The sequence below is a fragment of the Malus domestica genome, chromosome 07 (assembly GCF_042453785.1).
Source record: "Malus domestica chromosome 07, GDT2T_hap1".
In the NCBI taxonomy this organism is placed as follows: Eukaryota; Viridiplantae; Streptophyta; class Magnoliopsida; order Rosales; family Rosaceae; genus Malus; species Malus domestica.
The window spans coordinates 27,932,339-27,953,128 of record NC_091667.1 but is presented as its reverse complement, the minus strand read 5'-3'; the positions used below and the strand labels follow the sequence as shown (position 1 = coordinate 27,953,128).

Below are 20,790 nucleotides of genomic sequence, written 5' to 3'. Positions count from 1 at the left end.
TTTGTCTGAGCCCAATTTAGCCCAGTCTTTTGGGGGCCCAGTAGAGTAGAAAAGCGTGAGGAACTTCCGAGTGGGCTTCAATATTTTGGCGGCAAAACCTGTTCGAGCGAAACTTCAGTGAGCTTGAAACCCGACCCGGTTCAATTCTGGTACCGTGCATGTCTGCTTCTTCTTTACCATGGTTGAACACTCGAACCGCAACAGAAGAAGCAGAGAAAGCTAGGGCACAAAACGCAGGCACGGCCTCGACTTCCTCCATTCGAAATGCCGTTTATCCCCAAAATTCAACGGCAGTCCGATTACAGACGCTTCCCCTCCTCCACTCCCATCGTCATCGACAATGGCGCCTCCTATTTCCGCATCGGGTATAGCCTCGCAAGAACCCTAATTTCAACTTCTGTGTGCGTAAATTTGTGGCTGTTTTTGTTCACTTCTTCGTTTTCATTTTGGGAGCAATTTTCAGGTGGGCAGGAGAGACCGAGCCTCGTGTTATTTTCCGCAACATTGTTCAGACACAAAGCCACTGGTACGGTTGATTTTCTCACTGTTATGTATTTTTGGGAGCTTAATTTGCAAGATTCAGGAAGCTTTTTCGTGTATAATTTTGTATTATTATCGAAGGTAGTAACTTCAAAAAAATATCAAAAAATTAAAAAAACTGTATTCAGGGGAAACTGTGACCATTGTTTGGGACCATGATCCTGCCTTGTTGAAATACTTTGATTGCACGCGGTCGGGACCTCGCTCCGCTTTTGACAACAATGTTGTTTTCCAGTTTGAAACAACAATGTTGTTTTCCAGTTTGAAATTATGGAATATGTAAGTTCAGTTTACTGTTGATTGTATTCTATATTGGTAGCCGCACTCAATTCGTATTTAGCTTGCCTACCGCCTCGATTAGAATTGTAGCCTAGCCATACTTAGTCTTTTTCGTCTGTAGATTCTTGACTTCGCCTTTGATCGGTTGGGTGCAAATGGATCACAAATGGACCATTCGTTTCTTCGTTTTACTATACCTGCTGAAGCTCTAGATTTTGATTATGAAGGTTCTTTTTGTTAAAAGCAGATTTCTTTTCTACCATGATTTTGTCTATCTTGAAGCCAGTTCTTTTTAATGATAGATTGCGAATATCAGTTTGCATGAATGGTGTGCAATAGTGTGTTCTTGTTTTTCTAGATCGTTACAAGCATATTTAAATTTAATGCTTTTTTAATTTTTTTTATGCAAGGTTTCGGATCAGTTTATATATTCACAAGACCTTTTCCTTAAGTTTGTGTTCATTTGCGGGCAGAACAGATTGATCATCCGATCCTGATTACTGAATGCGTATGCAACCCCTTTCATTCTCGCAGTAAAATGGCTGAACTTCTGTTTGAGACATATGGAGTTCCATCTATAGGTATCAACAGTAACTTGAAATTTTACATCTGTTCAGACATGCTTCCACATTAAGCCCTTGGTCCTGTGTAGTTTTTGCTCCCTCTATTATGTCTATTTTTGTTCAGTTATTAGTTTTTCTTCATTTCCATACTTACAGCATATGGTGTTGATGCTGCATTCAGCTACAAGTATAATCAGCGGCATGGGTTTTGTGATAAAGATGGTCTTGCTATCTGTCCTGGCTTTACCACGACTTATGTTATTCCGGTATGCTTTCTTGGTCTTGGTAATTGCTTAAGTAATGACTTATATAGCAATGAAAAAATATCCAGGACTAAGGTGTGCGTGCCAAAGTAGGTGTGTATTAGCATGCATTACATCTCTGATTGTGAATATAATGATAAATATGCTGTAGTTTAGAATTTTCTGATGTGATTCTTGTTTGCCATGAATACCTTCATTAGTAACTCTTTAAATGAGCATTCATATTTGGTTGCTCAGTATGTTATCATGATTCATTGTGGGACATCTAGGTTGGGATTATGCAAAACTATCTAATTTTATTGGCCTCAAGCAAGCAACTTCTCTCACTTAAGTATCCCCATCACATGTGAGTATAATTTGGTTGGTTTCCAGTTCACTTGAATGGGGACCGATTGAGTAATATCTCTGATATGTGTATCTAATGCAACAGGGCTAGGTTTACATGGGAGAAGGTCGAAGACCTGAAGGTGGAGCACTGTTACATTGCTCCAGATTATGTGTCAGAATCTCAGTTATATCAGGTATTGATGATTGCCTTTTCCAATCTGCTCACCTGTCCCGATCTCGTGAGTTAACAGTTGATATATTTTTTTGTTTTCACAGAAGGAGGCTAAGGAAGCTGAAGATGAAACAAGGATGTGACAGCTGCCATGTGTTCCACCACCTACTGAGGAGCCCCCTTATGAAGAAGAGATTGCAAGAAAGGCAGCCATTAAAGAGAAACAAGGTCAAAGATTGCGAGAAATGGCTGAGGCGAAGAGATCTTCTAGGATAAATGAACTAGAGAATGAATCACATGGGTTGGAGTTTCTCCTAAAACAGCTTGAACAGGTGGAAGAGCCTGATATACCATCTTTCTTGTCAGCCACGAGCTATGTCTCCAAGAAGGAAGTAGAATCTGCACTTGTGAAGGTAAGACAATCTTTACTGACAACGAAAGGTGAATCAAAGGGTGAACAAGCTGAGCTTGAGGAGAAGACAGATCCTGCAGGAAGCGAAAGGTTTCCTCTTTTAAATGTACCTGACAACATGCTCACACCTGAGCAGGTATTTGCCAACTCTATTTCACATTCCCCACCATTTTGAAGTCGTTGTCTATTGAACTTTTAAGATGCATGCATAATCTATGCACAATTCATTGCTCTGAAACTTATTTTTATGACTAAAAAAACCTGAAGTCCTCTCGGTAAACCCAACATTTGAAGACAGCGTCAACCAGAGAGCTTTAGAGCTTTCTCCTTATTTCATCTTACTTTTAGGTTTCCTCTTCGTCATTAATGTAGTCCTTTGGTATTGTTCTCTTTACAGCTGAAGGAGAAAAAGAGGCAGCTGTTCCTAAAAACCACATCTGAAGGCCGGCAGCAAGCTAAACAGAAACGTCATGAAGAAGAATTAGATCTGGAAAAGAGAAATCAACAAGATGAGAAAAAACGATTGTATGTGCTGACACATGATTTTTTCTAATTTTCTCAACCTGAAAATGAAAATCGATTTATTGTGGTCACACTTTTAAGGAGAGAAGGGTTAATTCATGTTTTTAAAAATTAAGATTTTGTGTGGTTCACTGTTTATCATGCTAGATTCCTCTTGATTATTTTAGAAATTTTGGAATGTGTACCTTCTCCTCATCAATTAGTTTCTTATTCTCCTTTTCTCTTTATTGTAGAGAAAACCCAGAACTTTATTTAGAGCAGTTGCATGCTAAATATAAAGATCTTTCTGAGAAAGTTGAACAGAAAAAACGACTTAAGACAAATGGCGGGGCTCATACAAATGGGAATAATTTTTCTGGAAATGATGGCCGTGGGGAGAGATTAAATGCTGCAGAAAGGGAAAGGATGCGCCTTTTGACAACAGAAGCTTTTTATCGTGGCAAGGGTGAGGATATTTTCGGTGCCAAAGATGAAGATTGGCAACGTACAAACTCATGAGCAAAGATAACGATGATGATGATGAGGGACCAGATGTTGATGAAGCAGAGCTAGCACGTCTATCTTCTAGGCTCAAGGTCTGTTTATTCTGGTTCACTTATGTATTGGCTGTAAATTACCATTGTTGTTCGATCCTGATTATTTATTTTGGATCATTTCTTTGACAGGAAGTAGACCCAACATTTGTTCCCAAATCAGATAATGCAAACCCTCAATTTGTTGAAGCACCACGTTTCGTCCTCTTACCCAGGAAGATTTTCAAATTGTTTTCAGCATTGAAAGGTTCAGATGCCCAGAGATATCAGTTCGTCCCAACTGGATTGGGATCGACCAGGCAGGCTTAGCTGAGATGGCTGGGGTGTCACTGAGGAGGCTGCCAACTGAGTTCCAAGAGCTGGAGGAGAGGCTAACCAGTTTAATATTTATGACTAGTGGGAGTAGTCTTTTTCCTGGCATGAGCGGGCGCTTGGACGCTGGAATCCGGCTGACTCGGCCTTGTGGTTCTCCCATAAGGATAGCCAAAGCATTGGATCCGATATTGGATGCATGGCGCGGGGCTTCCGCTTACGCTGCCGCCTCCCATTTCCCGACACAAACTTTCAGCAAGGAAGAGTATTTTGAGTAGGGTGAAGACTCTGTCCGGAGATACCAGTTTCGGTATTATACATTGTAGTTGTTTTGTTTTGGTCACCCTTCTTACTGGATGTCCATTGAATGGCACTAAACTCAGCTTCTCACTTTTAAAACTCCGCGCTTGTCTCTCTTGCTGTAAGAGTTGCCCTCATAGGCGGTAGTCGAGCGACAATTGTACTCATTCAAATCAAACCCAACCCTAAAAGAACTTTTTTGGTAAGGAATGACACAATAATGTTGCGTTACAAATACATCAATATTTAATATTATAACACATTGTATTTAATAAACTATTGCCTGCGATATAAATTCGTTGTTAGTCATATCATAACACGTGGGTTAGTATCATTACTGGTCCATAATTACTTGATCCCTCCATAAAAAATAGAAAGAATATATGGTAAAAGGCACGCGGTAGCTCTTTATTGCCAAAAACTCTACTATATTTTAGTATACAACACGTATTGGATGTACAGTTATGAATTTAATAAATAAAGATATCATCCAACGACAAAAAAATTCAGTGCATTGAATCACATTAAGATTCAAAGGCCAAACAATAAACAATTAACTTCAAAGCAACGGCCTACTTTTGGTAACTACACCAAACTGCCAGCTTTAGACGAGCTCGATCAATGCGAAAAAAATGACCGTTGTAGCATTCTATACATGCACATTGCACATTGCACATCTTACATTTTTATTTACAGAAATTAAAAAATTAAATTAAAAGAAAAAAGCCCAGCACCGCTCCTATAAACCCCACTGTTATTCGACCGTTACAAGTCTTCCTCCACACTGAACCAAGAGAGAGAAACTCTAGAGAGAGAGAGGCCGGACTTTCGTTCCATTGCTGGTCCTTTGGCCTCCTCTTTCTCCCTTCAAAAACCCCATTAATTATACCTGTATGATATCGTCACATTCTTCAGACCCAGCAACCCAGCACCTCCTCCTCCAAGCAACCAAGAACCGCATCCGAGAAAACCCGGCAATGGAGTCACCTCAAACGAGGAAATACGGGCTTAACCTCCCCACCGGAATGTCCGAGACACTGCTCCGCCTTGATTCCGTACCGGTTTCCTTTCGGGGGGTTTCGAGCCTCTCAGCGTCCCCCGGTTCTTGTCGGGCGATTTCGAACCTGTCCTCGCCGTCCAAGTCCTCGACTTGCAGCGACAGATTCATCCCCTGCAGATCCTCTTCGCGGCTTCACACATTCGGGCTCAACGAGAAGGCCTCGCCGGTGAAAGAAGGCGGCAACGAGGCGTATGCCAGATTGTTGAAATCGGAGCTTTTCGGGTCTGATTTCGGGTCTTTTTCTCCTGCAGGTGGTGGCAGCGGTGGTGCGGCGTCCCCAATGAGTCCCAGCAAGAACATGCTGCGGTTCAAGACGGAGAACTCTGGACCCAACTCGCCGTATTCGCCTTCCCTTCTGAGAAATGACAGTGGGTTTTCCAGCGAGACAACGCCTCCCAAGCCTCCTCGCAAGGTCCCCAAGACACCCCATAAGGTAATTAATTATCCCCTGTAACCTGTTCTTCCCTCTTTAGATCTTTAATTTTTAATGTTAATTTTGAAAATTTTGGCAGCTTAGGAATATGAAAGACAGAACCTTGCTAAGAAAAAAGTGATTAAAATAGTTTAATTTAGCTAAATATAGCTTAATTCAGCTCAATTTAGCTTAATTAGCTTAATTGTAATGCAGTAGCAAGTTGATCTGATGGATTAGATTACGAGAATGGTTGATTTGAAAAGCTGCATTTCCTATGCTAGTTTGCAGGATTACTCAATATATGTCATAATTTTATTTTTTGATAAGTTGTATATTGTTGATAATCCCGCTTCATGAACAGTGGAGCAGAATCCCTCTTAAGAAGGGAATTATAGGGGAAAATTAAAATGGTTGATCTTAAAAGGCTTTGATGGGTTGCAGGTTCTGGATGCTCCATCACTACAAGATGACTTTTACTTGAACCTTGTGGACTGGTCTTCCCAAAATGTCCTTGCAGTTGGACTGGGGACCAGTGTTTATCTTTGGAGTGCAACAAACAGCAAGGTGAGTTTAAACATGGATTTCCAACTTTTTGATTCCGTGGTTTCGAAGTCTAATTCAAAAGCTGTCTCTGCCACTGTTCTTCAGTTTGTAGTAGTTTGTGATGCATTGTTTTTCCTCAGGTGACAAAACTGTGCGACTTGGGGCCTAATGACGGCGTGTGCTCTGTCCAGTGGACACGGGAGGGGTCATACTTGTCAATTGGCACAAGTCTTGGTCGAGTTCAGGTAGCTATTTGTTTGAATCGATTGTCCTCTGATTTTATACACTTGATAGACAGATGGCCATTAATTGTGATGTTTTGTTCTAGGTTTGGGATGGGACGCAGTGCAAGAGGGTTCGAACGATGGGCGGGCATCAAACAAGGACTGGAGTTTTGGCATGGAACTCACGCATATTAGCTTCAGGAAGCCGAGACCGGAACATACGTCAACACGATCTTCGAGTCCCAGATAATTACATCAGCAAACTTGTTGGCCACAAGTCTGAGGTATGAAGACTTCAAAAGACTTTGTGATTAAATGAGATTCTTGGAAAACTGCAAACAAAATTAACTTTTCTTCAAATTTCAATTCTTCAGGTATGTGGGCTGAAATGGTCCAATGATGACAGGGAACTTGCATCCGGTGGCAATGATAATCAGGTAGCCATTACTAAGTTGTTTATTTATTTTTCCTGTTCATGTTGTTCTCTTGCTATCTTCTGTTTTAGTCAATGGCTAACTTAGTGGCTTGTTGGTGACCAGCTCTTGGTCTGGAACCAGCATTCTCAGCAACCGGCTTTGAGGCTGACAGAGCACACAGCTGCTGTCAAGGCCATATCTTGGTCACCTCACCAGAGTGGCCTTCTCGCATCTGGAGGAGGAACTGCTGACAGATGTATTCGGTTCTGGAACACTACAAACGGCCACCAATTGAACAGTATCGACACAGGAAGCCAGGTACATTTCAGTTCTGTTATTCCTACAAGCATAAAAGAGAATACCCTCAACTCACTCAAGTCGACTTAAACTTACAGGTCTGCAATCTTGCATGGAGTAAGAATGTGAATGAGATAGTCAGCACTCATGGGTACTCCCAGAATCAAATTATGGTTTGGAAGTATCCATCCATGGGAAAGGTTAGCCTTTTCTAGTGATTTTAAACTTTGTAAATCTTCATATCGACTCAAAGCATAAGAAAATGCAGAAAAAACCTTTCCTGGTTGCAAGCCTTCTATCTAATTCCTTCTGGAATGTCCTCTTGTATAGGTTGCCACTTTAACTGGCCATAGCATGCGAGTTCTGTACCTTGCAATATCACCAGATGGTCAGGTATTGCACCATTTTTGCCAGCCCGTATACGCACAAGTTCTTGTTTGTTTAAGCCTAAATTTCTGTCTAACTCAAATAAAAATTCCTTTTACTGCAGACAATAGTGACGGGCGCTGGGGATGAGACTCTAAGATTCTGGAACGTCTTCCCATCTGTGAAGACACATGTAAGCATGAATATCATGATCCAATCTTCCCTCCCAAATCTGTTACGACTTCTTTTCTGATCCTTTTCATTTCGTTTGTTATTTCAGACATCAGTGAAGGATACAGGTCTTTGGTCACTAGGACGAACTCAGATTCGATGATTCTCTTGCACATATACATGAAGCGATATCTTGTAAATGGAGATGCTTATTTTCTTTGTGGTCAGAAGAATACTGTAATTTATCAGTAGTGAAAGCACATATTTTCTTCTTTTTCTTTGGTTCTTTTACCCCACACGAAGTTTTGGATTTTGTAAAGTGTTCTCGTCTGATTAAGAAATTCAATAATATACATTTTCAGTGTTCATTTCCAGAGCCTCCTGTCTAACCTTCATAATTTTCATCAGTTCCTTTCTGTTAGCTCAAAGATCTGAGAAATGTGTACGACATCGCAACTTGGTTCATAAAGTAGAAGTGAAAACCAAATAACAACATCAGTAACAGTCAATCGTAATCTTTTGAAAGACACATTTAGTACAAGATTGTTCAAAGGAATGTGGTATGGTTCAATTCAGGACACAATAATTCACAGCCGCGAATCGATCAGTTTACTCGTCTTGCAATACGCCTACAATGTTCACAAACGTTGGATTTCTACTTGTTTGGGTGCAATCTTCATTCTAAGTCTTTGCCTGCGACTGCAGACCTTGACATATCAAATAAATCTCTCTTGACGATGATCTTGTAGCTTTAGGCCTCAACAACGATGCCTTTCTAAACAGCGGTTTGCAAATCTTGTTGATTTCTGCAGAACAAACAGCCAGAAGACGGGTAAAAAAACATATCCATACAGAGCTTCAATGGAGCAATTACCGCTATTATGTTACCAGAACAAAGGGGAAAAACAAGAAAGGAACTAAGAAAAGGACCTTGCACATCTTCACTCTCTAAAAGCTTTATCACAAGATTACCTCCCCTTCGCAATACACCATTATCATCTGAAATTGTAGTTGTCCCATCATTACTTTCCTCTGTTTGAATTTCGTTATTGGAATGAGCTAAGGCAGCTCCACCAACAGCCAAATTCAGTGCTTGCATACCTAACTCGAGCGATAAAGCTGCATCTTTACTTGAGATTCCAGAAACGAGGGGACACATATCCGAGAGTACCACAGAAAACCCTTTCTGCTGCACAAACACAATGGCAAAACCATGAATCTCTTCCCTATTCCTATCCTGCATCTGCAAGAGGATCCTATAAACGTTTTCCTTCGCAAAAAGCTAAGGTTGGTTTTTATTAAGTTGGAAATTCATGTGCACATGCTACAATGTCAAAAGTTGGCAAGGAACCAAAATATTATTTGTTTCACACCTTGAAACATCCTGAAACAGGGTTGAAGGACAACGTGATCATAAATCGAAACAACAGCATAATTAATCAAGTTTCTAACAATTCTTGGACATAAAAAGTTGCTGTGAAGATTTGAATTGTTCTCACAATCGAAAGACGTAAATTAGCACAAGCATGTTGAACCATTGTTAATTAAAGCTAAGAAGCTAAGACAACAATACCTGTGGAGATAGTTCCCTGACATGGGCTCTGGGGAGTTTCATGACGTCGGCGCAAACAGTTTGAACCCTCGAATCACAATGCTCAGCTGGAACCTTCACCTTCTGTTCTGCAAATTCCGCATTTCACAACCCAATTACTCTATATAAATTATCGAATCAACAGAAAGAGCACGAAAATTTAACTCGAAAGGATAGTGAAAAATGAGACCTTGAGATCAATCCCAACAACAAGGCCGCCATTTTTGAGGGGACCCAAGCTCTGGCAAGCCACCTGCAAATTTCAACAAAAACCCATGAATGTTATGAGCAGACAATCGAAATTTGAGTATAAAGTTAGGATTTTGAAATGACCAAAAAGGACCTGAAGCCAAGCGCCGGGAGCACAGCCGAGGTCGAGAACAGAGGAGCCAGGGGTTATGAGCTTGTACTGTTTCTGCATCTGAAGCAGCTGTTGAAAGATGTGGGTGGGTTAGTGGCAATTAGAGACATGAATGTTGGGTAAAAGGGTAAATCAATGAATACCTTGAAGGCCGAGCGAGCCACATAGCCCAGGCGTTGAGCCTCTCTGTAGAAGAAATCTGGTTTTCCTGCCCCACTCATCTTTTACCCCTTTCTTCCTCTCTGTTTCTTTCCCTGCTTTCTTCTTCGCAATAAAACCCTAAACCCCAACCAACAGCGAGTTTATAAATAAATAAATAAATAAATAAACTTATACATGACCAAAAACGTCATCCGAGGTGAACTCGTTTTTATTCCAAATATCACTCTTAATCTCGTTAATTAAATTGATAACGTGGTAGATATAACATTTCAAACTGAAGTATAAACGTCTTACATCATTGAGATCACATTGTGCGATTGATTTTCTTTTCATTCTACTAAATATTAACCGAGGAGAAGACGAAGCTCCATGATGACAATTTTTTGTTTATGTTGTGCTAGTTTGGTTTCCATGCCAACCCACAAATGAATCGATACTTATCACGTCATTATTTTGACAAACAATCAAATTAGCAAATAGCTAAAAGACATATATGAGTACAAGTTTTTTTTTTTTTTTTTTGACAAACGATACTATTTACACTAAGAGGTAGGAGAGTTGCTAACTCTCTCAATGAGCTAGCAATAATGCGGTTCAATTTTGTTTTTGATGAGAATTAAACCTAAGACTTCTCACATACAAGTGAAAAGGAATATCACTAAATCGTAATACCAAATAGCATATGAGTACGACTTTTAACTCTCATAATACAATGTTATTGTGAGGAAATTGAAACTCTACAACTCATTCCCAACCTAAGAAGGTGTAAATCGTAGTAGCGCTAAATTCTTTGGTGGGTTATTGCCTATAAGAAAACGCAATTCTGTTGGATAAAATAGGTTAGCTGTTGAACGGGGAAAGCGAGGAATACAATACAATTGGTGAGATAAAGTTGTTGCTGTTGTCCCACATCGCCCAGAGATAGATGAGAAGCTGCTGGAGAGACTATAAAATGGAACAGAAGCCGTTTGTTGAAACCATCTTTGCGCTTGGGGCAATGACGCAGCTTATGAGGTTCTAACCGAGGCGTGTCTATTGCTGGTTGAAAACTATTTCCAAACCCCCTCACTGGCCTGGGCTCAGCCTTGGCCTCTGAGAATTTCTGGAAGGGCTCCCTTCGGGGTAAAGCCCTACAATTCCTAGTCCAAATTTCTTGCAGTCGATGGTTTATTAAAATAAATAATAGGGGTATAAATTATAATTACTCGATGTAAGATTATATGTACAGCGGAAAATACAAATACGGTAAATTATGTTAATAAAATTACAAGATTGTCCCTAACGCTGGATGCCGCAAATGACAGAGGGAGGATGTCCTTTGCTAACCTTCGCAAAATCTCGTGATTCAAATTGCGTAAACCCGGCCCTCAGATTCCTCACCTGCCACTGCCTGTATGTCTGGTCTCTCAACCTCTCCGAACCCTCACACGCAATGACATTCATTGCCTGCTTACCGAAGACCTCCCTCTCAATCAAAATCCTCTCTGGAGCATCATGCGGGACGTTCATCTCAAGCATATCGAACAATGTGGAAAAGTGGAAGAGGCCCTCCCGAAATCCCCAATGTGTAGATATCCGGATTTATGGTCCTGACTCCTGATGAGTTTTAAAACAACTGTGTATCGAGTTCACAACAAGCGCCTCGTCACGATCAATTTTAAGATCCTCGATTTGAATGGTGTCCTACTTTTGTGCTATTGCATTGAACTGAAATGGAACTTTATAAGTTTCCGCATACCATCCTTGTTGCTTTCTCAGCTACTTCCATTATTGTCTTGTTTGAGAAGAAAAACGATAGCCTCTTAAACGACACACAACAAGATATAGATAGTAAGCCTTCAAGACATCTGCAGCTGATGCTGGCTTGGACACAAGATGTTTGTAAATCTGAGCACCGGATCCATCCATGCGTGCCTCAAAGACCATCAGCAAAATAGTGAGCTAGTCTTTGCATCGGGTTTTCCACTGCCAGAAGAGAAGAATGCTGTCTGATATGCTTAAGCAACTCATTGCGCGTCCTCTTATCATTAGCTGCAACCGCTCGTGCACAAAGAGTCAAAAGAGTTATCAAATCCACCACTTCCTTACCTCAGCTCCCATACGTATAGCATCTGCCTTCCCCTCGTTAAGTAACATCGTGTTACTTTCCAAATTAACAATCTGTCCATTACCATTCGGAAGAAACCTACTTGCTTCCTCAGAGCCTCTTTTAAATTGCACAGCCGACACAATCTCAATTCAAAAAGTGAGGAACTCTAAGAGTGCTCGGAAAAGAATTCACACCCTGTCTACAATATTACCACTTCCATTCGATGAGGCATGGAATGACAAAGAATTGGACTGAGAAGAAACATGCAAGGATTTGTACTCACGCAAATCGCAACCCCGAAGCCAATCCAAGAGGTAGTATTGTAATCACTAGAAAGCCAAGGATGACATTCATCTCGGCTTTCATTGTTTTGATCAGCATACGAAGTCATGTCACAAGGAGGAGATAGAGAGTGATCCTCTCCAAGAAGCTCATAAAATGATTGCTCTGCAGCTTCAAATGCTGCAGGCTCATGATATATTTCGGTCTTTTCTTCCATAGGAATTTGGTTAATGTACTTTGAGAACCACATCACTAAAATCGCAGTCCTCGGATGATTCCCCATCCGAATTCGTGCTCAAATCCGGGCCCAAATTACTCGAAATTGGATGTGAAGGTGCACAATTTGGATCAAGAAACTTACCTGTTGTCTCATATACATTATCTCAGATACATTACCTAAATTCTGGTTAGTATTTCTGAACACAACATGTTGTCTCAGATACATTATATCGTTCAAAGTTCGTATTCACAAGCGTGTAAGTGACTGTCAATTGTTGATGCATGTGAGTTTCATAAAGTATTAACAAATAATATCACTCGCGTGCATGTTAATTAGCCCTTTCCTCCCTCTTCATCACAACCAATTACATTTAATGTCCTCTTTAGTTACACACCAAGCTCAACTCAAATTAAGTCTTTGATTTTTTTAATTACTCTTTCTTTTTTCGTGTTATTTTGTTTTAATTTTTTAATTTTGGGCCAAATGCCCAAAAGGTAATATGGCCATGTGATCAAGAGTGAGGAGATCATATTATCATCAGCTCCTTTCATATAGGTGAACAGAACAACATTGTTTCAAGAATTCAACTTTTATTTCGGGACCCTCGTGCATACCTAATGTGGGCTTTTGACAGTAACACTTTGGGTACGAAGGTACCCACGAACATATATCCATAACCGATGAAATTTTACTCACAACAAATATTTACAAAGATACTTTAACACCGTTTTGAGGTGTTTTAGATCCAATTTAGTTCCTTGGTGATATGCTGACCAATTCAAAATACGTAGGTAAGTAGGCAAGAAGAAGTTGCGTACACTACAAACTTTGCCAGGCAACAACTCAACAAGATAAATTTATTTTTTCTCAACTATACACGTGGTTTTGCACGTGCCAAATGTGCTAATATGTCAGAGCCACCGCCCAAGTTAGTTGGCCAATTCAAAAAAATTAAATAAATAATTAGTCCAACCAAAAAGGTGTAAATTATACGCAACTCAATCATGCAATTGCAACCCATCTTTGAATCGAAAACAATGACGTTGACTGACTTGCAATGCAAGTAACACGCATCACATTCACATGGAAGTTACTAACACAGAAGCAACAAATTGAAGATAATTAAGACAAGTTTATTCCTGTTTATGAACATTCACATTTCTCTACATTACAAGTTGGTGAAATAAAAACAAATTGAATTCAAACGACTGTGAGTTTCTGTTAGACTGATCTTTATTCCGCCGAACCATTTACATTTGCCGGCCTCCCTCAGACAGAGACGCCGGCAATTGAATTTAAACTGTGGGGGTGAGGATTTTACACAAATTTTGGGTCATTTGTACAGTTGTCTTCTTCTTTCCCTGTTTCTGTCAACGTTTCCTGTTTTTTTCTACATCATACAATCGGATACCTTTCAGCTCCATGCCTCTCGGTCGGGTGCATCTGTGATCTTCAGAATGTTGGCAAGGCCGGGTGCTTGCTGTGTTGCTTTGCTTGGTGTTGGCACCAGTAAGAATGGGCAGCCAACACTCGGTCCAAAAGCTCCTGAGGAACGGGCTCTCCCCTTCTTTGCTGAGGAGAGATTTTTGCAGTGTGGACTAAGGTTTTCCATTTATCCTGCATAAAACCACCACAAAGCACATCAAATACAACACAAATCATGTAACCTGTGCTTTCCAGAGAAGCACTCAATGGCAATGTACCTGCAAACAAAATAATGATCGAGTGATGTAGGACAAGATAACCAGACAAACAAAGTTTACCTTCAGGTCCACATAAGTTCGATGATCTGCATTCTCAAATGAGCGCAATTTAACATCGCGCCACCTGCAGATTCATAACATTGTTAAACCACTATTATGCTTCAAAATGGAATCATGCATCTCACACTGATCCTGTTTAAGTGGTAACGAACATCACACCTTCCAGTTCCAAGTTCCTCAACTGCTGTCACCAATGCTTCGACTTCTGAGACAGAGAATGGTCTCCTGGTTCGACGCTGTGCAAGCTCAGATCGCTTAGTTTTCTGGCTCACAGGAACTATGGCTAGTGGCTCCATGCTCATTTCTGGAATTGCAACTAGCGCCTGGGATTCCAGCATTGTTTTGTTGGTCAATATGTCAATATGAGAGGAAACTGGTTCATGCTTAGTTTCAGCAAGACTGCCTGAATTGGTTGTAGGAGGAACGTCAGACAACACATCAGACATTGGAGAGTCCAAGACAGGTAAGCCTGGGGACCTGAAACAACGATGCATATTTGCTGTAATGAGAACACACGTGAAAAGCTGTTCCTCAAGTCAACAGAGCAGAACCGTAATGCAAAACTTGTCCTATCCATTTAGATTAAAGCTGAACAATTTTTTTTTTCCACATATGCATCATAACACCATCATCATGAATAATTAGCACACTATTGCCAACAAAATTGCATTAATTAAGAATTTATGATACTAAATCAAATAACGCATACCGGAGGGAAATTCATCTATTAATTGTCCAACCAGCCTCAAATATTTTGTATAAGCAGCTATAGACTTAATTAAATACGGAAAACAAACGTCATAAATTCCAGCAGAAAAATACCATCTCAGCATGCATATCAACAACTATGAAAGAAAACAAAGTCGACCCAAATGGGCAATAAAAAATATTCCAACTTTAGACAAGGGACTTCTCACAACACATCAATTACCTGGCCACCATCTTGCATGAAAATGGAGGATCGCCAGAACACAAAAATGGAGGAGCTTGCACATGACTTGGCTCCAACATAAAACCCAGAGAATCCAAACTGTCTTTGGAAGAAATTCCCATCTGCATTAGAGTTCTGTTGTCATCTCTTATGTTTTTCCCTTGAACTAGTACTCCAACACTTAAACCATCCCTAAGTATGGCATTCACTGCATCCATGACTGTCCTCTGTAAAATTTCATATCACAAATGTAAAATATTCAGGCCCAAAGTGACGAATAGTCAACAACTACTTGCTAAACAAGACTCAATACTAGTGAATAAACAAGCATATTCCATGCCATTGAGGAAAATTCTTATTGTAAAGAGGAAGGAGAAAACCTGCGACCTGTACATTATTTTATGGCCGATGGCACGTAAAATAAAATAATGCGTCTCAATTAATACCTTCAATGAACCGACTGTTTCAGTTTCTGGGACCTCAATGACAAGCTCTGGAACCCTAAAGGATTTGATTCTCAATTTCACTGCAGAAGGAAATATAATGCACAATGATACTGGTTATACAATCGAATAAGGAAAGTGTTTAACACCAAATCTTCAAAACTTTAATTACCGTGAGATTCCTCAGAGCGGAAAGATGTTAGATGACCAATAACTGAAGCTGACACTCCGTTTGCTGCACAGAAGAATAACTATTAAGAAAAACCAATACCACAAGCCTTAAGTCCCAAGAACACATAAAGAAACAGTAACAACAAAATATCTACATAATTGTGCCAAAGTAGCATACCAGCTGGACCAGTTTTATCTCCGTTATCGGGTGAGTTAGAAACACTTTCACCACTAAACCCTCCATCAGAAGTCACTACCCAACTCCGATCAACCAGTTTCCTCCTCTTATAAAGAGTGTCACGTTGAGATCTTTCACGGTTGTAAAAGGTTTTCCTTTTGTGATAAATAGTTTTTACTCCCCCATCTAGAAAAACCAAAAACACAAGCTCAACATTAAATGAATTTGCATCGATTTATGATGCTAACCAAAGCACGATAAGAAACTTACCATATCTATAGTGCTCACATTCCCTCAACTTTGGAGCCGCTTTCCAGTACTTGGATGTCAGTAACTTCCTTATTCTTCGGTCTCCAACACGTGGTGGAGGCCTAAAGACCTTCACCCTGTTGCTAGGTTTAATGCACCTAGTAAAGTTTTCGTCATCATCTCTACTACCTAATTCAATATCATTCCTATGCCTGGAAAAAGAAGCATTAGAAACAGGATCCCTGAACAATGACAATTTGACATTGCTGTCTCCATTGAGCATTGCAGGATATTTTGCATGCAGTTCAGTTGGATCCTTGGAACTGCATGGGTTAGCTATCTTCAAAGCTCCAGTTTCTAACGGCTTACTATCTTCCTGTACTTCAATTCCATTTGCTATATTACCGTAACAGGACTCCACAATACCCAGGGATCCCCCCTCTACCTTACCAGAATAATTTTGAAATGTGGGCCTGCTACTGGAAATTACAGACTTTGCCCGGCGCCCAGCTTTTGCAGAGCTGTCTGAAGTTGTAATAACTGAAGTGCGTTCCAAAACAGTATCACTGTCGGCATACGGAATTTCTTTTAGAATGCCCTTCTGATCTACGTTTTGGGATGTCAGCCCTAAAGAAACGCTTTCTTCGGAGCTTCCCTGATCAGGGCACTCTTCTTTCAGAGGTTTATGTTCATCTTGTCTTTCCTGCTTAACGTCTATGCCAAAGGCAGGCTGCAAATTTCCTTCAGAAGCATTACTGGAGGCAGAACTTTCACTCTCCTGCAATAACTTTCCAGCTAAAGAGGCCAATAATTCAAATGCACAGAATTGGCCATCCTCGACCGACTTCCTATGTGGGCCCCTCTGAAACCAGTAAGCGAAATTCATGAATTCAATACAGGGTTTATCATCCAAAACCAAAAAGGTAAGGAGAAAACAAAAAGAGGCAACCCTAGAATTTCAGGAATGCTTACCCTAGCTGATCTGGGAGCTCTAGGTATAGTAGGGACCTGGAAGCCATTAAATCCAAAATCGAGCCTCTTCTTCAACACCATATCTCAAGCATACATGGCAGTTTGAACTCATCAAACACAAAGAAGCATCAACCCCGCATTCAGTTCACTGTCATAAGATATTCATTTCATAGAAAGAACACGTGTCAGGCTTAGCTTGGGGAAAATGTGTTTGTATAATCAAAACAAAATCTCATTGATCACAAAAGGAAGATAACAATAAATTCAGAATCCTAAGTCATACTACTATATCAAAACCAACATAAAATAAAATCCCACAATGAGATCGCAATGAGATCGAATTAGCGATATAATGTTCCCTCTTTAAAGATGCATATATTAACTAAAAATATAGCAAGAATAGACTGCCTCCGTGATCCATAACGTAAAACTCATGATTAGCCCTCCAAGTCTCCTAACCACCAAACCACCCCTCTAGGTTTAAGTGCCTAATTATTCCTATAATTCTTAGAAATCAAACAGATCCCTCAGATTGATTGAGGAACAATAGCAAAATCCAACACGGTAAGATTTGGAATATAAAACTACTCGAAAGACTTGAACCAAAGCTTGAAACGAAAACATAATAAAAACTAAACTAATCTGCTCCGCGGTATGCAGAAAATCATAAACCAGATCTTAAAACCCTAATCAGAGGTCTTTTCAAAAGAAAATTTCAGGTAATTGAACAGATACAATATCAAGCATGAACCGGAACCAAATTGGAAGTCAAGGCTCCGATCACATCTGAAACTAGTTGTTTAATATAAAAAGAACTTAGAAAAGTAAATTGCATTTAACTTCATAAACCCAAAACCCAGAAAACGAATTCCCATTTGAAAAATTGAATACACAACAAGAAGAATTCCAAATCAAATCCAATTCAGCAAAAGCAATTACAAATCCAACGCCAATTCCGATCTTAGTTCTGTAATCTGTTTTACGCAGCGATGAATGAATTCAAAGCAAAACTAAAATCCCATAAACCTCAGATCAAAAGAAATGGACTTCATGCAAAACAAAACCCATGATTCTGATCACGACCACAAATTCTCAATCAAACCCAATTCAGCACATCTAAACACAACCCAAATTCCCCAATCAGATCCCGATCTCAATCGAAATTCAAAATTGCATGCAGTAATTGAACACACCCAATTGCTCAACCGAAGCAAAACCCATAGTTATTGACCAGAACAACGCTGAATTCTCAAAAACTAAAACCCAAATTGCATCAAACCAAAATCCCAGCAGAGAAGCTCGATTTACTCACCTCTTGGACAAAGATCTTCTTCTGGGTTAAATCTAAAACCAATATATCTACAAATTTTCAGGGAAAGAAAAAACAGAAAATCTGGGAAATGTGTAAGAGATCTGCGAGAATATGAAGCAAGAATTGGTAGTTTCTCTCTCTAAATCTCTCTGCGAAAAGGAAAAACCCAATTGGATTGTAAAATGTTAACGATTTTGTACATACAAAAACCATGCAGAAGAAACAGTGGCCTTAAACCCCTTCTTATATATGTTTCATGGTTTTCTGACCACAAAACCAGGCGAGCCAGTAAAAGGGCAATAATGTCCGGGTAATTGCAGGCTCCCTAAACCCCCTCTTCTCTTTTTCCTTCTTTTTTCTCTCTGTCTCTCTCTCTATCTCTTGGACCAGTTCTTCCTCTTCTTCCTTCCCTCCTCCTTTTCTTCTACATTCATCAATCCACCGGCTGAGGTGGAGATAGAGCTCTCTTGCCACGTATACCTCCCAAGTCATATTTTGTTTTCCTTATATTTTCGAGAACTGTTATTACCACTCCGAAAAATTTATTTCATACTTGTCACAAATGTTGTTTTTTTTTTAAATATAAAATGTTTGGAGTGCAAAATGAGAATTTCATAATGTTAATAACAATTTTCTTATTTTCGAACGATAATTTTTTTTGTTGGAATGGGCAATGAAAATGAAAAAAGAAATACTAATGAGTCTTTCTCAGAATGTGATTCTTCGTAGACTCTCTTCAAACTACATAGTTTGAAGCCGAGACAAAATGTTTATTCTTCTTTTATCATCACTCACTCAGATTTATTTTGCAAAGAGGAAGATGGAGTATTTGTTAATTTATTCTTTCATCTTCTTAAAGCTAAGTCTAACCCTTTTGCTTTGTAACAGTTAGCTACAACCATAGAATTAGAACTCGTTTAGATGTGTTTTTAAAATTATTAAAAGCGTTTTTAGTGAAAATGTTTTTAGAACCAATCATTAGTAAAACTGCAAGTAAATCCCGAAAAAGCACTTAAAAGTACTTTTAAAATCCAAAAATATTTTCTTTAAAAACGCTTTCAGTTATTTTAAAAATATATCCAGACGAACTCTTAATCTCTAGTAAACAGTTAAACTGAAGAGTAGTATTATATCACTCATGAATCAGTGATGATCAATCTTAGAATAATTAGAATATGCAAAAGAATAAAATATTTAACCCTTGACATCACCCACATACATCTCTATGGGCTATAGCCATGTGATCATAGATTCTTACCCCCAATAATGTGTAATTGTATATTCTAAAGTAAACTGTCTAATCAAATTACGAAAATACACTTCAAACAATTCACTGTTATCCATTGATATTGTGGAGTTTTAACGAAACACTTTCATATTGTTCACTTTTAACGAAAATGACATTTTTACTCTAAAAAATCACTCATGGTACTATTCACTTACAACACTTTTATGTCCTTTTGATTAAAACTCAAAGTTTTCAAGTCATTTTTATTAGTTTTTCTTTAATATTGTTGGACCAGATTCTACTCAGGTTGGCGAGTGAACCTGCAAGAACAAAGATAAGGGAAGGATCATGAAACTAGACATCGGGGAGGATAGTTCTCGGCGTAGGTGCTCCGACGATCAAGTAAGAAATGAGTGATGGATGGTAAGTTGTATATTCTAAGATGGATGGAAGTGTCTAATCTAAGAGTCGAGGGGCCTACTTATAGGTGTTCGGGAGTTAGTTTATGAGTGCTATGCCAAATGTCTGAGTCGTTAGAAATAAGGCTTGGTGCCATATTGCATCAACAACATGGGGCAAGACAACGGACTGGGATTCTCTCTCCTTCTCTTTACATCCCCTTCCATCCCTTCTCTCACATTCTCTATTTTGTCTTTCTCTTTCTATAAAAAAAAAAAATTAGTATAAGATGTTGATGTAGCTTAACTGTGACCATTCAAATAGAAGAAGAGGAAATGGGAGGAAAAAAAAGAGAAGAGAGAATCTTACTCATTCTCTTGTAGTAGGCACATCATGGGTTAGAGTACCATTAGTCTGCCCAATCATACATGCAGTTAGGATTTGGCAATTAGGATATGTTTGGTGATTGATGGTATCTGAATGCGAGTTGTTAGGCACAATGTAGAGTATCCACGATACCCACTCCGGTTAGAGAGCCTCCGGGCGGCTGACCGTGTAGTCCCATTAAGGCTCCAACAATAGAGTTGCTTCAAGAATCTAGCATGGAACCATGCTATGTTGACATGTTGTTATAGTAACATCTGGATTGCGTGACTCACTCCAAAACAGATCGACATATTGATTTGACGGATTCACTATTCCAGGAAGGTAGAAATTATGGTCT

General features: G+C 39.5%; 4 protein-coding genes, 1 non-coding gene and 1 pseudogene across 9 annotated transcripts; 3 read left to right on the top strand and 3 right to left on the bottom strand.

The window, feature by feature from the left end:
- Nucleotides 1-140: 140 nt before the first annotated feature.
- On the top strand, nt 141-4,322 carry LOC103435201 (actin-related protein 5-like; annotated as a pseudogene).
- Nucleotides 4,323-4,893: 571 nt separating this feature from the next.
- On the top strand, nt 4,894-8,083 carry LOC103435212 (protein FIZZY-RELATED 3-like). Its single transcript, XM_008373603.4, has 10 exons — nt 4,894-5,716; nt 6,140-6,262; nt 6,382-6,486; nt 6,570-6,749; nt 6,840-6,902; nt 7,005-7,199; nt 7,277-7,378; nt 7,509-7,571; nt 7,669-7,737; nt 7,825-8,083. The coding sequence occupies exons 1-10, from the start codon at nt 5,117-5,119 to the stop codon at nt 7,876-7,878; spliced, it is 1,554 nt and encodes a 517-aa protein (XP_008371825.1). The 5' UTR covers nt 4,894-5,116; the 3' UTR covers nt 7,879-8,083.
- A 131-nt stretch (nt 8,084-8,214) lies between these two features.
- On the bottom strand, nt 8,215-10,040 carry LOC103435221 (uncharacterized). 4 transcript variants are annotated; one of them, XM_008373608.4, is made up of 6 exons: nt 9,811-10,040; nt 9,650-9,736; nt 9,497-9,559; nt 9,289-9,390; nt 8,646-8,904; nt 8,215-8,521 (listed from the first exon to the last, which is right to left on the bottom strand). In XM_008373608.4, exons 1-6 carry the CDS (start codon nt 9,886-9,888, stop codon nt 8,397-8,399), a joined length of 714 nt encoding a protein of 237 aa, XP_008371830.1. In that variant the 5' UTR covers nt 9,889-10,040; the 3' UTR covers nt 8,215-8,396. The 4 variants fall into 4 exon arrangements, with proteins under 4 accessions (XP_008371830.1, XP_008371842.1, XP_008371835.1 ...); XM_008373620.4 differs by having other exon boundaries at nt 8,688-8,904; XM_008373613.4 differs by having other exon boundaries at nt 8,646-8,901.
- Nucleotides 10,041-10,808: 768 nt separating this feature from the next.
- Nucleotides 10,809-10,959, top strand: LOC114826201 (U4 spliceosomal RNA). The gene has a single exon (XR_003775122.1). It is a non-coding gene; the product is annotated as a U4 spliceosomal RNA (small nuclear RNA).
- LOC139197802 (scarecrow-like protein 34) lies at nt 10,809-11,347 on the bottom strand. Its single transcript, XM_070825777.1, is given in 2 exon segments — nt 10,809-10,981; nt 11,156-11,347. Coding segments are annotated over 2 exon segments (312 nt in total). The 3' UTR covers nt 10,809-10,861.
- A 2,185-nt stretch (nt 11,348-13,532) lies between these two features.
- On the bottom strand, nt 13,533-18,903 carry LOC103435239 (telomere repeat-binding protein 3-like). 2 transcript variants are annotated; one of them, XM_008373632.4, is made up of 10 exons: nt 18,440-18,903; nt 17,128-17,275; nt 16,177-17,017; nt 15,907-16,092; nt 15,730-15,792; nt 15,561-15,640; nt 15,115-15,341; nt 14,343-14,660; nt 14,184-14,247; nt 13,533-14,037 (listed from the first exon to the last, which is right to left on the bottom strand). In XM_008373632.4, the coding sequence occupies exons 2-10, from the start codon at nt 17,206-17,208 to the stop codon at nt 13,873-13,875; spliced, it is 2,025 nt and encodes a 674-aa protein (XP_008371854.1). In that variant the 5' UTR covers nt 17,209-17,275; nt 18,440-18,903; the 3' UTR covers nt 13,533-13,872. The 2 variants fall into 2 exon arrangements, with proteins under 2 accessions (XP_008371854.1, XP_028961725.1); XM_029105892.2 differs by having other exon boundaries at nt 17,128-17,296; nt 18,440-18,579.
- Between the last annotated feature and the right edge of the window lie 1,887 nt (nt 18,904-20,790).

Bases quoted from the DNA above. Each gene is read 5' to 3' on its own strand.
- LOC103435212 (XM_008373603.4), top strand. From the start codon at position 5,117: ATGATATCGTCACATTCTTCAGACCCAGCAACCCAGCACCTCCTCCTC. The intron at 6,487-6,569 runs GTAGCTATTTGT...GTTTTGTTCTAG, and splicing joins CAAGTCTTGGTCGAGTTCAG to GTTTGGGATGGGACGCAGTG. The intron at 7,379-7,508 runs GTTAGCCTTTTC...CCTCTTGTATAG, and splicing joins AGTATCCATCCATGGGAAAG to GTTGCCACTTTAACTGGCCA.
- LOC103435221 (XM_008373608.4), bottom strand. From the start codon at position 9,888: ATGAGTGGGGCAGGAAAACCAGATTTCTTCTACAGAGAGGCTCAACGC. The intron at 9,737-9,810 runs GTATTCATTGAT...ATCTTTCAACAG, and splicing joins TGGCTCGCTCGGCCTTCAAG to CTGCTTCAGATGCAGAAACA. The intron at 8,522-8,645 runs GTCCTTTTCTTA...TTTGTTCTGCAG, and splicing joins AGAGAGTGAAGATGTGCAAG to AAATCAACAAGATTTGCAAA.
- LOC103435239 (XM_008373632.4), bottom strand. From the start codon at position 17,208: ATGGTGTTGAAGAAGAGGCTCGATTTTGGATTTAATGGCTTCCAGGTC. The intron at 17,018-17,127 runs GTAAGCATTCCT...TACTGGTTTCAG, and splicing joins GAGCTCCCAGATCAGCTAGG to AGGGGCCCACATAGGAAGTC. The intron at 14,248-14,342 runs GTGTGATGTTCG...ATGAATCTGCAG, and splicing joins GAGGAACTTGGAACTGGAAG to GTGGCGCGATGTTAAATTGC.